Here is a 15,630-nt window from a genome sequence, read left to right on the forward strand (position 1 = left end):
GATACACAGACCCATACACAAGTTTTAAAAGACAAGTTCTCCCTACCAAGATTCAAGGAGTTTAGTATCTAACCAGTGAGCCAAGGCTCACAAGCATGAAACAATCAGAAAATAATATAAAATTTTGTAATTGGGTGAAAAATTGTATACCCCAAGTTAATCCAAAGTTCAGAGGAAGGAAAGGTCATTATCAACTAGAGTAATCAGAGAAAAAAATGTTGGCAGGAAATGGGTCTCGACTTGGATCCTTAATAATAACAAAATCTGGAAAGATTAAGTATATGTATGTGTGTATGGGGGATAGAATGCGGGTGGGGTAGGGATGGAAATTGCAGACTATGGAAAAAGTTGTTATGCCTCAGGAGGAATGGTCTCTGATTCTGCAGTCAGAGATGCAGCTGTTGGCTGAATTGGAGGCATATGTCATCACAGATTATATCCTACATATAACATGCCTGATTCCAGGGGAGTGAACTAGTATGGCTGTAGAGTGATAAGAAACCTTGGAACACAGACATTACAGATCCTTGAGGACACAGTCCTAGAGAGTGGGGTGGTACAGACATTGGTGAGAGGAACTTGTCCCTGGGTTCTGTAGATTACTTCTGAGATCCTTTCCAGTCACAAGTCAATGATTTTAGGAACCTGACAATCTGAGCTCATATTGTAGTTACATCTGATAGTCCTACCAGGTTCCTCTTCTGCTTTTTTTTTTTTAATTATGGATTTTTATTTACAAGATATATGCAGGAGTAATTTTTCAGCATAGACAATTGCAAGACCTTTTGTTCCCACTTTTCCCCTCCTTTCCTCCATCTCCTCCCCCAGATGGCAGGTTGATCAATACATGTTAAATATGTTAAAGTATAAGTTAAATACAATATAAGTATACATGTCCATACAGTTATTTTGCTGTACAAAAAGAATCGGACTTTGAAATAGTGTACAATTAGCCTGTGAAGGAAATCAAAAATACAGGCTGACAAAAATAGAGGGATTGGGAATTCTATGTAGTGGTTCATAGTCATCTCCCAGAGTTCTTTCGCTGGGTGTAGCTGGTTCAATTCATTACTGGTCTATTGGAATTGATTTGGTTCATCTCATTGCTGGAGATGGCCACGTCCATCAGAATTGATCATCATATAGTATTGTTGTTGAAGTAAATAATGATCTCCTGGTCCTGCTCATTTTACTCAGCATCAGTTCATATAAATCTCTCCAGGCCTTTCTGAAATCATCCTGCTGGTCATTTCATACCAAACAATAATATTCCATAATATTCATATACCACAATTTATTCAGCCATTCTCCAAATGAGGGACATCCACTCAGTTTCCAGTTTCTGGCCACTACAAACAGGGCTGCCACAAACATTTTTGCACATACAGGTCCCTTTCCCTCCTTTAGGATCTTTTTGGGATATAAGCCCACTGCTGGATCAAAGGGTATGTTCTGCTTCATTTTTTAAAGAAAGATCTCTGAACAGTTTTAAAATATATACCAGCCATGTTTGCCTCCTTCCTTCAAATATCTAATCCATGGCAGAAATACCCATATACATCATCTGTTAGCCCATGTCAGCTAATGTGTGAACGCACACCTTGAGCAAGGTCCAGGTGAGAATGAGCATGTAGGATGCTGGGAATGAGTAAAGAATAGTAAAGAGGCTGGATAATAATTAGATGAATTACAATGCTAGTGTCCCTCATAGTTGGTAATTCTCTGGCAATGTTAAACTTAGAATGGCTTTTGCACATAGAACTACCTAACCAGTTCCTTCCTTTCTTTCTCCCTTGCCTTGCAGGTCCACTCTTTCCAGGTGCTGTAATGCTCCTTCCTTTCTCTTCACTACCCAGAAAAACACCCCTCTGGGCACAAAGCTCAAGTACGAGGTAGACACGAGTGGCATCTACCACATCAACCAGGAAATATTTCGCATGTTTCCCAAGGTGCTGTAGTTTTGTCTTTCTTGAAAAAGATCTGGGGGGGAGGGAAAAGAGAAGGAAGAAGGGTTGTGTTGGATAAAGGACCAGACAAAAGCCTTAACTCTGCCTTTCCTCATTAATCACTATTTCTGATCATTGATCATTCTAAGCTGTCCATTTTATGGATAATTTTTTTTACCCCAGATGATCACTCTTTGGATCCTAAATGGTCATTTTCTAGGTTACACATATTTTGATACATTATTTGATACATTTTGATTCAATTTGATACCTTATTCTTTGAGTTCTAATGTATCTGTTCCTTAAATCTCAGTTGACCAAAAGTTGACTATAGAATAAACCTGGTAGGTTGGTCAGAATGTCCATTTTTGTATCAGTGATCATAGTAACGATGATAACATCATAATAACTGTTATCAAGTCATCATCAGGCACCTAACTATGTGCTGTTGTGTAGGATACCATGCAATGAACACAACATAGACTTGGTCATTGCCTTCTAGGACCTTAAAAATTAAGTCACGGGCAAAAAAATCCAAATTCACATATAAAAGATGTAGATATAGGTGACAAAACAGTAAGCCAACAGAAAGCAAAGCAGTCAAATGTCCATTTCATATACATAACAGAGGCAAAAAAATACATATGTATATATATATATATATTTGGAAAGTAGCAGTGAATGGTGATAAGAAGTAGAAAGGACAGGCTGGGAAAACAGGTAGCCCAGTTTGTGAAAATTATGTTTAGAAAAAGAGTGAGTAGCTCTGAGTAAAATTTAAGTTCATTCTTTATATTATATCTCTGGGACAGCTTTAGGTTAGGAGAAAATAACCATGTAGAACCTGGAGACCAAGCAGGGCAGAGACAACAGAATAATAATCTCTTTCCCATTCACCCATCCTCATTAATCTAGAAAGACTTCAAGGAAGAAATATATTTATATATTTTGTAATACTTCATTTCTTTAGCATCATTCAAAATAAGTGTTCTAATGACACTTAATGATAATTTATACACACATATATATCACTTTAAAGTCTGCAAAATACATATTTTTTTAGTTAAATTGAAGCTTATTCATTTGAGGAGCCCAGATTTTGTTTCTTATAACTATTCTAGAATGAAATCTTTCTCGAATATATTATATGCTGTCCTGGCTTCTTCAACAGAGAATGCCAAACATAATTTAACCTTTTCTTGATGATTCAGAGTCATCATTCCAAGCATCAATTATGGTTGCCTGCTGTAACAAGAAGCACAGATCTGCTGTTTTCAGTTTTCCTGTCTCTTTCCCTGCTGTCAGCTGTCACCTCTATTGCTGTCATCTGGTCTGCTTCTAGCACTACCCTTCCCCCAATATCTTGATCCTAATCTGCTATGGGCTGGGAAACCAGGTAGCCCAATTTGTAAGAATTATGTTTAGAATAAGAGTAACTTACATTATTCTTTACATTATAACTGTGGGATAGCTTTTGGTGGTATTTCAAAACTTTCCTTTCATCCTTTTCCTTATCCTCTTTTTCCTTCTTACCTTCCTTTTCTTCTTCTTCCTCTTCCTAATAAATGTTCTCTAAGTGTTATTTTATGAAATATATCCCATAATATTAACTTCATCTTCCAAAAAGCTCAGAGCACCGAGTTCTAGTCACCTTCTTAGATATTAGAACTGTGGAAGGAATTTTTGTTCATTTATTTCAGTTGTGTCTGACCCTTTGTGATCTCATTTGGGGTTTTCTTGGCAAAGATACTGGAATGATTTTGTCATTTCCTTCTTCAGTTCATTTTACAAAGGAAGTAAAGCCCTAAATGTTGAGAAACTTGCCCAATATCTGAGGCTGGATTTGAACTCAGAAATATGAGTTTTTTGACCTCAGGACCAGAACTGTGCACTATGGTGCCACCTACCCACCAAAGAATCACCATATATTTTCTGTTGAAAGGAAAATGTAGGACTTTGGAGAATAGGGTGATCAAGTCCTATGGTGCCTAGAATTGGAACTCAGATCTCTCAGCTGCCTTTGCAGGGAGCCAGAAGAAAATTTTGATGGCTTCCAAATCTTCTCTTACATATCCTGTAGAACCCAGCTTTTTAAACTGTGGTTCACGATCTCCTATGGGATCTCATAATTGAATATGGGGGTTGTGAAATTATGATTTTTATCAGTAAATGTTTGATTTGTATACTTATTTTATATACCTATATACTTGGATTTATATAAAAAATTCTCCAGGAAAAAAGGAACACTAGGGAAAAAAAGTTTAAGAAGTGTGTTGCAGAATATACTGAAGTTGTTTTTTTTTGTTTGTTTGTTTTTTAGCTATAGGATGGGAGGAAGAGAAAAGGAGGATGTAAAGCAAGATGAAAGGGATGAGTTGAATGCATCTTCCTAAATAATTAGCAAAGTCAGAGGAAGTGATGTTTCAGTCAGTTTATAGAAGCTAGACAACATGAGCGTATCTCATTTCCTCCTAGAGATAAAGATATGCCTGCTGGCATCCATCAAGTGAACAGTGGTGACCTGGGTTATAGCCTCATGGTTTGAGCAGAATAGTTTCCTACAAGTGTAGATAATTGATCATTTGTCTTGGGGACTGGGATGTGTATGTGGTATTGTCACATTTAAACAGACTACAACTGGGATTTAAAAAGAAAAACAATAATAGAGCCATGCAGTAATTTTTCCACAGATGACCTTGTTCTTCCATTCCCTGAAGTTTAAAGAGGTACTATTTCTTTCTTCCTCACTCCCAATAGGCCACCAGGCAAATGTTCCGGTGGGAGTCTGACCCTATGCAGAGTCCATTCCATTTGCAGTTTCCACATCTGCCCCATCAAGAAAAATGCGCAATGGAGATGACTAATCACCTAGAAACAGGCTGCAGCTCAGCTTGGAGATCTGACTGCATTCATTATTATTTCAAACCAAAGTAATTTTCTACTAAGGTATAAGCTGACTCTTTGCCAGTGAGAGTGCTAGTATCTTGACACACGCTTTGGCTGAATTTGTTCTCAGGGACTCATTCTCCCAACTTACCTAGACCAAGAATGCAGAAGAAAAGCCAACAGAACCTAGAATCATTGAAAGTCAAAACTGTACCTGGGTCTTTTGATTCCTATCCCATGGTCCAGTGTTTTGATATCAGTATTTTGAGGATCTTCTGGTACTTATGCTCCTTGAGGTCTGTCCTTGAGTAGCCCATTGAGTTGTCAGAACTGGTTCTGTGTCATACACATGTCATAACTAGGTACCAGTATGACTTTAGCCTACCATAGAAAGAGTATCAGATATAGGATATAATGTGCAGCCCCACTGTGAAAACAGGCTTCAGGTGAAGTATTTTATTCAATTCTGTGTAATGTATTTTGGGAAGGATTTATTTAGGAATTCAGAGAAAGATGACCTGGAGGGAGTAAGGAATCTCAAGATTCATGCCTTTGAGGGATCAATGGAAGGCATTTGCTGGAATAAGGGAAAACTTAAGCAGGCCATGATGGCCATCCTCAAGTACCTAGAGGTCTATCAAATAAAAGAAGACGTGTCTTGCTTGACCCTGGAGAATAGAACTGAGAATGATGGATAGAAGTTTTAGCAAGGCAGGTTTAAGTCTGTTGTAAGGAAGATACTTTCTAACTATTAGAGCTGTGCAAAAGGGGGATGAGTTGTTTTTGGAAGCAGTCATTTCTCCCTCATTAGAGATCATATAGTGCCCAGCTTTTTTAAAGTGTGGTTCATACCCCCATGTGAGGTCTCATAACTGAATGTGGGGATCATGAAATTGTGATTTATTATCAGTAAATGTTTGATTTGTATGCCTATTTTATAAACCTATATGTCTGGGATCATGTAAAAATTTCTCAGGCAAAAAGCTGTTAGTGGAAGAAGTTTAAAAAACTCTGATCTAGTGAAAGCTGGCTGACCATGCTTTAAAGGGGATTTGGGGTCAAGTTGGAGTGATGGCCTTTGAGTTCCAGTGTGAATGTTCTGAAATCTGATTTTGTAATTGCCCCATTTACCTAGTGTCATGGATCTTCTTTAGCTATTATCAACTTCCATGTTGCCCACTCAGTAACAGGAGGTCAATATGTTATGCGATGGTTAATTCTATTATGAGACATTTCTTGTTAGAAAGCTCTTTCTAAATATGTATAGAACAATTGCACATGTTTAACATATATTGGATTACTTATCATCTAGGGGAGGGGTGGGGTGAAGGAAGAGGAAAAAATTTGAAACACAAGGTTTTACAAAGGTGAATGTTGAAAATTATCTATGTTGAAAATAAAAAAAAGAAAGCTCTTCCTAAAGTTGAACCTCACACATTCTCATTGGAAATGATTTTCTCTGTGTCTTCAGAATTTCATTATTAAGCATCTCCCTTTTCTCTTGAGCTATCTTTCTTAGAGCATTTTATTAGTTTTGAATAATATTTGATTTCTTCCCCAATTTCTTGTAAAAACAATTTTACCGTTAAAATTTTTTTTTGAGTTCTAAATTTTTCCCTTCCTCTTCTTCCCTCCTTAAGACATCAATTTGATATGTTATACACATGCAATCATGCAAAACATATTTCCATATTAGTTATGTTGTGAAAGAAAACACACAGACAATAAAAACCATGAAAAAAAAGTGAAAAATAGTATGCTTTGATCTTCATTCAGACTCTACTGATTCTCTGGAGGTGGGTAATATTTTTCATCATGAGCCCTTTGGAATTGTCTTGGATCATTGTATTGCATAAAATAGCTATCATTTGTTGATCATTATGTAACCTTGCTGTTACTATATACATTATTCTCCTGGTTCTGCTCATTTCACTTTGCAAGAGTTCATGAAAATCTTTCCAGGTTTTTCTGAAGACATCCTGCTTGTCATTTCTCATAGCTCAGTAGTATCTCATTGCTATCATATACTGCAACTTGTTCCACCATTACCTCCCCTGAGCATTTTAGCTCTTAGATCTACTTGTCTTTCTTTTGAGCCCCTTGAAATATATTTTCCCTAAATCTAGGATATGTATCAAATTACTTCCAAGGTTTTTTTCCCCTCCATCACAAAGTATAGAATGGAATGATCACTTTTCCCCAAGATTCTCATCACTTCTACTGTAGCAGTCAGTTCTTTCCTATCAGTAAGAATCAAATTCAGAATAGGATTTCCCTTTTTGGTTCCTCCAATTCTTGAAATTTGAAATGATCACTGAGACATGCCAAGAAGGTTTTAGCTTCTCTACTTTTGGAAGAGAGAGGAAAAACAGACACAGACAAAAATAGAAACAGAGAGAGTTCTAAGAGTTGTCTGGATAATTGAAGCCACTTATCATTGCTTTATAAAATTTCTGTGTAAGACTTGTGATCTCTTTTCCAAACTACTCATCTATTTCTTTTTTTCTATTCAGGTGGTCTGTAGTATATTTCAATGAAAAATTCTGTTGCTTCCTTAGGGTCACAAAATCATAGATTTAGAAATAATTAGAATCTTAGGGACCATAGTATAACTTCCTCATCTATCTTTTCATAAAGTATAGGCCCAAGATCACACTTTTAATCTCATTGGTCTTGTTCTTCATAATTGGATACCCTACTGAATAAACTGATTCTGTTTTCAACATGGTATTTCTTCACACATTTAAGGACATCTATCATTCAGTTCAATTTCTAAAATATATATTCTAAGCATCTTCTAAGCACAGAGAACTATGATAGTCCCCAAGAGAAGATAGTAAGAGAATAAGATGCAATTATATCTTCCCTAAGAGTTATCTTCTCCAGATTAGACATCCCCAGTTATTTCAGTGGAGATTTCTATAATATGGCTTCCAGATCCTTTCCTATCCTAGTTATATTATATCTCAGAAAAATTGCTCCAGAAATTGAATCCACTGTTACAGCTGTGGTCTGACCAGGGGGCAGAGTAAAGTTGATAATCACCTCTGTGGTAAATGCTTCAGTTTTATTAATGTAGATTTAGATTATTAGGAACTGGGGAAGGCCATTGTCAAATGCCTGTTCTTCTTTAGTGGATCTTAAGAAAGGACCATGAACAGTGATTCTTCAATAGTGCTTCTCCCCAGCTCCATGTGGGATGTGCTCACTCTGCCCTTGTTTTTTCAGCAGAAGGGACAAAATGCATTGATCTTTTTTAGTGCCCTTAAATCCTCTGATTTTGGTGTATAATCAAGATTATGTTCTCTGCCTCCCTTTGGGAAGCTGAAGGAGGGTAACAAGATTACAGAATTAGAAGATTATGGATCTGGAGCTGGCAGTGACCTTAGAGTTTGTCTTGACCACCCTGCACCTTTCATTTTACAGATGAAGAAACTGAGACCTAGAGAGTCTACATGGCTTGTGCAGTCACACATATTTGAGCCCATGTCCTCTCATGCAATATTCTGCTCTTCCCAAAGCACTGTGGTACTTGTTGAGCAAAAAAGGGGTTCAGGGCATATCCCTCTGCTGCCAACAACATATTTCCCTCACAATCACCTCCCATGCTACTGTTGGTGGGGTCTCATGTCATTTGCTGACATCTGTCTTACAAAATTTTAAACACCAAAGAAAATAATTTAAAATATGGAAATAATCATGAAGAGACGCCAAGATAAGGACATCTTAAGAAGAAAAAACTCATTTTTGCTATTTTATTTCATTGTGTATTGGGGGAATAGATTTTTTAAAAAAAGAATCTAGGCTAGTTGAATAAAGGTTGTAGGGGTGGAGGACATATTTCACCTGTCCTAAAGATGTTGAACTCCAAATTCTATTCTCATTATTAGTCAGGGAACAAGCAGTATGAGTATTGAGGAGAGTCCTGGGGGAACAGTGAGAAGAGCTACTTAGGTTCAACTCTGTTACTGGCTGTCTGACCTTGGACAAGTGACTTAGCTTTAATTTCCTCATCTGCAAAATGGGATAATATGTCTTTCCCACTTATCTTTTCAGGGCCTGTTGTGAGAATCAAAGAAAAGAATAGATGTAGAGGGGATAGATTGTTGCTGGCATTCTAATTGGTTGTTCACTGTCTCTCTGTAGGACATGCCGTACAACCGCTCTCAGTTTAAGAAGTGTGCAGTTGTGGGGAATGGAGGCATCCTGAAGAACAGCCGATGTGGGAGAGAGATTGATAGTGCAGACTTCGTGTTCCGGTAAAAAGCATCCTTTTCCTCTTCTCTGGGGTTTGCCAGATAGTCTCAGGGCCCTTGTGCTTTTGAATGGCTCTCTCCCTGCAGCATTCCATAGGGATGACCAGTGAATTTTTTTAGTTTAATAGTATTTTTTCCCAAATACATCTAAAGATAATTTTCAATATTCATCTTTGTAAGATTTTGAATTCCAAAATTTTCCCTTCTCCCTCTTTTACCTCTCCCTCCCAAGCAGCAAGCATTCTGACATAGGTAAAACACATATAATCTTTTAAAACATATTTCCATATTAGTAATGTTGTAAAAAAAAAAGGAAAATCCGTAAGAAAGGGAAAAAAAAACAACAAAAAAAGCAAAGAAGAAGCTTCAATCCTCATTTAGTTTCCATAGTTCTTTCTCTGGATGGGGATGACATTTTCCATCCCAAATCTAATGGAATTGTCTTAGATTATTGCATTGCTGAAAAGAGCTAAATCTATCACTGTTGATCATCACACATTGTTGCTGTTGCGATCTATAGTGTTCTCTTGGTTCTGTTTACCTCATGTAGCATCAGTTCATGCACATCTTTCCAGGATTCTCTGAAATCAACCTGCTTATCATTTCTTATAGAACAATAGTTATTTATTTATTCAATCATTCCCCCACTGATGAGCATCTACTAAATTTCCAATTCCTTGCCACCAAAAAAAGAGCTGCTACAAACATTTTTGCACATTTGTGTTTGACGTTTATCTTTGTAGCCTCAATGTTTAGCACAGTACTTGGAACATAATGATGATAGTGATGATCATAAATGAATAAATCTTAATTTAAAGAAACCCACCTTAATATATGTCTGCTAAACTGAAATGAATTCAACCTCAACCACATGTCTTAACCTGGGATGTGAGAATTTGTTTTTTTTTAAATTGATTTCTTTATGTTACTACAATTTCCTTTACAATTATATGTATTTTATTTTACTCGATGAGGAAAATACTGTAGTAGGTGATAGAGGAGATTAAAAGATTAAATAAGATGGGGTCCCTGCCTTCAGAATTCTTATAGCCATTATGTAGCCTCCACTTGAAGACATTTAGTGATAGGCACCTCACTCCTTCCATTTCACTTTTGGGTAAGTTTCATTGTTATGAAGTTTTTCTAGACACTGAACTGAAATTTGCTTTTCTGCAACAGTTTCACTTGACATTTAAGGCCTTCCATAATCTCATTCCAGTTGACCCTTCTTTCTAGCCTTATTTCATATTCTTTCCCTTGATGTATTTATTCTATGGTTTAGGCAAAGTGAACAATAGCTGTTATTTAATCTCATCCTGCTAAATGGTAGTAAATAGAGTATTGGGCCTGGAGTCAGGAATAACTAGTTCAAAACCAACATCATACTAGCTGTGTGATTCTGGGTAAGTCACTTAATTTCTGTCTTCCTCTATTTCCTCAACTGTAAAATGAGTATCAATAGCAAAAATGAGTTTTTTCTTCTTAAGATGTCCTTATCTTGGCGTCTCTTCATGATTATTTCCATATTTTAAATTATTTTCTTTGGTGTTTAAAATTTTGTAAGATAGATGTCAGCAAAGCCTCCATGGCTTATTGTAAGGATCAAATGAGCTTATATTTGAAAAGCTCTTAGTGCTGGCACATAGTAGGTGTTGAGAAAATATTATTGCCCTCCTTCCTCTTCATCCTCCATGTGTTGGGGTAGGATCTCCACCATTTTCCTCTCATTCTGCTGGAATCCATTGCTTTCTTCAAGACCCAACTCACATGCCCCTTCTTTCATAACGCCTTCCTTGATCCCATTCTTGGCTGAAGGTAATCTTAACTTTCAGCTTTTCCTAGAGCATTTTGTCTAAATATCTACTTTGCTTCTATCACATTTTACCTTGCATCATAATATTTTGGGTTCGTTGCCATCTTGGTATAATGGAATGGGTACTAGATTTGGATTCAAGAACTGTTATCTGGTATCTTTTCAGTCATGTCCTATTCTTTATGACCCTATTTGGGGTTTTCTTGGCAAAGATACTGGAGTGGTTTGCCATTTCCTTTTCTGACTCATGTTACAGATAAGGAAACTGAGGCAGATAAGGCTAAGTGTCACACAACTAGTAAGTGTCTGAGGCCAGATTTGAATTTATGAAGATAAATCCTCCTAATTTCTGGCTCTCTATCCACTGAACCATCTACCTGTCCTGGATTCAAGGGAGCTAGCTTCAAATCTTGGTTCTTACTCATTGACTGATCAATTAACATATCTCTGAGCCTCACTTTAAAATGCTAATAATAAATTTTATACTGTCTCACAGAGTTGTGGGAAAGTGATCTGTAGATCCTAAAGTGCTATATAAATGTGGGATTTTTAATTTATGTTTTATTTCTCTCTCTTCATGTTATACTGTTCTCCTGTCCCTTACTCGCACCCCATATCCCTCTGGCACTAGATTTTAAGCTCCCTTGGGATCAGGGACTGAAATTTTGTTCCTAATTTTCCCTCTCAGTCCTGGGCAGATTCTACCTACCACTACTTCCCTCCCAAAGAATTCCATAAAATTCCTGCCATAAGAGTCATCTGTAGGTGAAATGGTAAAAGAGATTGAGTTGGAGAAAAAGGACCTTGCTTCAAGTCTTAGGTCAGATACTTTTTGACTGTGTTACCTTAGACAAATAATTTACCCTAAAATGAAAACTCTTTGAATTTAGATATTATTTCATATTTATCTTTGTAGCTTCAATGTCTCACATAGGGCCTGGCACATAATAATGATGGTGATGATGATAGGATGAACAAATCTTAATTAATAAAACTTAATAAATTTCTGCTGAATTGAAATGAATTGAACCTCAACTTCCTCATCTGTAAAATGAACATACTACTATTTCCTTTTATACTATATAAGATACTTTATGAGGCTGTTATAAACTGTACAATCCTATATGGCAAACTAGTATCTTTGCTAAGAAAAATCTCCAAATGGGGTCATGAAGAGTTGGACATAAGTGAAAACACTGATCAACAATAACAAAGCTGTATATAAAAGAAGTCCACTATTATTTATTACCTCCCTATAGTCTCTTTTAAATTGCACATACAAAACCTTGGAAGTCCCTTGCTCTCTCCCATCAATTCAGTTTATATATCAGATTTGTAAGTTGTCACCTTGGCCCAGAGAGGAAGGAGGAGGAAAGCTGTGGAAACGGTGGGTAGCAGAGAGTAGCCTTGAGGCATCAGATCCATCAGGACAGGTCCAAGGCAATGGGACATGTAGTATGGAAATCTATTGGAGGGCCCCCAAAGATAATATATACAATAATGGCTAAATGCCTACCCTAGGGACCACTTGATAGGTATAAAAAGTGTTAAATGCCCAATGAATCAAAAATTAAAAACCAAAAATAAACCCCTTTGCTCAGTCATCTGAAGATTGCAGCCAGAAGCAGATTTTCTTTCCTCAATTATCTACATATAATTGTGACTATGCAACTTTTTCCCACATCTGGCAGATTTTAAAAAGAAAAGATGAAAAAAAAATTCACATCCAAATCCTACATAAAATCAGAAATATTTGAGTTAGCTGTTAATTCTGGGGGAAAATAATCCCTCCATTTCTCCACCTTCTCAGTGCATATTGTTACCAGGACTGATTATAGGGAGAGATTTCTGATGAAACATGTAACAGTTTCAAGTGGTGAAGGTTCGAGGTGTGTGTGTGTTGGGGAGGGGGGGTGTCTCTTGGCTTTTCCCCAGATGTCACAAGAGTGGTAACTTGCTAGCAGGTCTCCTTTTGCTCTTTGCTTGAGAATGAGTTTGTATGTGAATATTCTTGGCTCTTGGCTACAGGAACAGGGAGCCTCCTGTTTCTAAAGGAACAGAAGCTGCAAGCTGTCCTTGCTTTGTTCTTGGAAACAAGGAGTTAGTTGTGATCTGCTCACCAGCTGCTGGTGCTAGACCTCTCTTACTGATGATGGCAGAAAGATGCTTTCTGCTCTTGGGTACTTGATCCTTGTAGCCCAAGAGACATCTTCGGAGGCTCAAGTGGTTAAAAATGATTCCTTTAAGTCTGGATGTGCTTGCACATTCCCAGAGCCTTTGCTACAGACTGCTACAGACTGAGGCTTGGTGGATCACCTCATTTTGGGAGTAGGGCTAAAACTGGTTGGGGTGTTTGCACTAACTCTGGTATAGTGAACCTCTGGAAATGGGGAAGGAGGGTACCAGACTGCCTACGGAGGTGTGAACTGGCCCAAGTCAGAAATGCCAATCAGCAGTGGAATTGGTTCTGTGAATGGACAATATATTTCCAGTCTGGGAGATATAGGGAAACCCAGTTTCAAAAAAATTAAGTGGGAAAAAAAGAGAATGATTTCTTTAAAATGACAGCAAACAGAATCTGTGAATATATACTGAATTAAGAACAAGTGAAATCTCTTTCTTGGGAGATTTTCTTTTGTTTGTTTTCTTACAATAGTATTTTATTTTTCCAATTACATGTAAAGATAGTTTTCAGCATTCATTTTTATAAGATTTTAAGTTCCAAATTTTTTCCCCTTACCTCCTCTATCCCCAAGATAGCAAGTAAGCTGATATAGGTTATATACATACAATCATGAAATATATTTAAATAAATTATGAAGAAAAATCAGACCAAAAAGGGAAAAAAGAAACCCACAAGAAAGAAAAAGTAAACAAAAAATGGTGAACAATATCCTTCAATTCAAGTCCCCATAGTTCTCTCTCTGGATGAGGATGCCATTTTCCATTGCAAGTCTATTGGAATTGTCTTTGAATGTGTTACTGAGATTACTCTGTTACTAAGTCTATCATAGTTGATCATCACACAATGTTACTGTTACTGTGTATAATGTTCTCCTGGTCCTGCTCACTTCACTCAGCATCAATTCATGTAAGTCTTTCTAGGCTTTTGGGGAAATTTTGTTTAGAAGAGAAATCTACCTTCCTGAAGTATTGTTTTTAATTAAAAAAATTTATTAAGCATCTATTTTGTGGGAGGCTGATAAAACATAGGGCCTGCTTTCAAGGAGTTTATAATGTGAACCTATGATCTAATTGGGAGAAAACACAGACAAGATAAATGCAAAACAAAGATCTCCCATGAAGTATTCAAAGAACTCTATGAGGGAAAGGTTGCTTTCTGGACACAAAAGAATGGATGAGCTCATGGAATCGTTAGTGTATAACTGAAAAGGGCCTCAGAGATCATTTAGGCTAACCATATTTTTTATTGATTAGGGTGGTTAAATGAGTTGCCCGAGACCATACAGATAATAAACTTTGAACCCATGTCTTTTGACTGTACTATACCATGATCAGCCTAAAACTGATCTTCAGAAGATCTGGATTTAAATCCCAGCTTTGTCAGTGTTTTGTGGTGGGTACTCTTCTCTAGGAGTCAGTTTCTCTAGCTGTTAACTAGAGATCATGTGACCCCTGCTACCTATTTGAGGACCCAATGAAATAAGAAGATTGATCAAAGTAGTGAGATATAAGAATAATCTGTTATAGGTGGACAATGGTTTATAGTTGATGGATACTCAAAGTTTGTAAACTGACATTTTTTTTTGCAGTTTTTTAATTTATTTTAAAAAAATATTTATTTATTTATTTATTTTTAACACACATTACTTTATGAATCATGTTGGGAGAGAAAAATCAGAGCAAAAGGGAAAAACCATAGGAGAGAGATAAAAAAATCAGAAAAAAATGAATATAGCATGTGTTGATTTACATTCAATCTCCATAATTCTTTTTCTGCATGCAAATGACATTTTCTGTCCAAAGTCTATTGGAATTGCCTTGGATCATTGAAGCACTGAGAACTAAGTCTTTCATAGTTGATCATTGCATATTCTTGTTGTTACTGTGTACAATATATTCTTGGTTCTGCTTATTTCATTAAGCATCATTCATGTAAATCTTTCTAGGCCTTTTAAAAATCATCTTGTTTGTCAATTTTTTTATAGAACAATATTCCATTATCTTCATATACCACAATTTATTCAGCCATTCCCCAATTGATGGGCATCTACTCATTTTCCAATTTTTTGTTATTACAAAAAAAGCTGTTACAAACATTTTTGCACATGTGGGTTCTTTTTCTATGATATTCTTGGAATACAGACTCAGTAATGGCACTGCTGGGTCAAAGAGTATGCAGTTTTATAGCCCTCTGGGCACAGTTCCAGATTGCTCTCCAGAATAGTTGGATTCGTTCACAATTCCACTAACAATTTATCAGTGTCCCAGTTTTCCCATATCCCCTCCAATATTCATCATTATCTTTTCCTGTCATAGCTAATCTGAGAGGTTTGAGGTGGTACCTCAGAGGTGATTTTATTTGCATTTCTCTAATCAATTGACTGATTAATTTATAAAGTTTTTTAAACAATAATTTCTACAGCATAGCCAAATGATTGCTGAACTTTAATTCAGGACATCTGAGCTCATTGACTGATTCTCACTTGCTAGCTTATTTTACTTCTCAACATACATTTATTAAGTACTTACAAGATGGAGAGGCAGC

At 36.6% G+C, this 15,630-nt stretch overlaps 1 protein-coding gene across 5 annotated transcripts in view; it reads left to right on the plus strand.

Annotated features, from left to right (window-relative positions):
* ST8SIA5 (ST8 alpha-N-acetyl-neuraminide alpha-2,8-sialyltransferase 5) overlaps nucleotides 1-15,630 on the plus strand; it is a 110,042-nt gene that overhangs the window by 79,942 nt on the left and 14,470 nt on the right. For all 5 annotated transcript variants that reach the window (XM_031945989.1, XM_031945990.1, XM_003759526.3 and 2 more), the window contains 2 exons: nucleotides 1,805-1,949; nucleotides 8,979-9,091. In XM_031945989.1, the coding sequence (XP_031801849.1) occupies nucleotides 1,805-1,949; nucleotides 8,979-9,091 (258 nt within the window). The remainder of the gene's footprint in view (nucleotides 1-1,804; nucleotides 1,950-8,978; nucleotides 9,092-15,630) is intronic.

This window comes from Sarcophilus harrisii, chromosome 1 (assembly GCF_902635505.1).
Source record: "Sarcophilus harrisii chromosome 1, mSarHar1.11, whole genome shotgun sequence".
Lineage (NCBI taxonomy): Eukaryota > Metazoa > Chordata > Mammalia > Dasyuromorphia > Dasyuridae > Sarcophilus > Sarcophilus harrisii.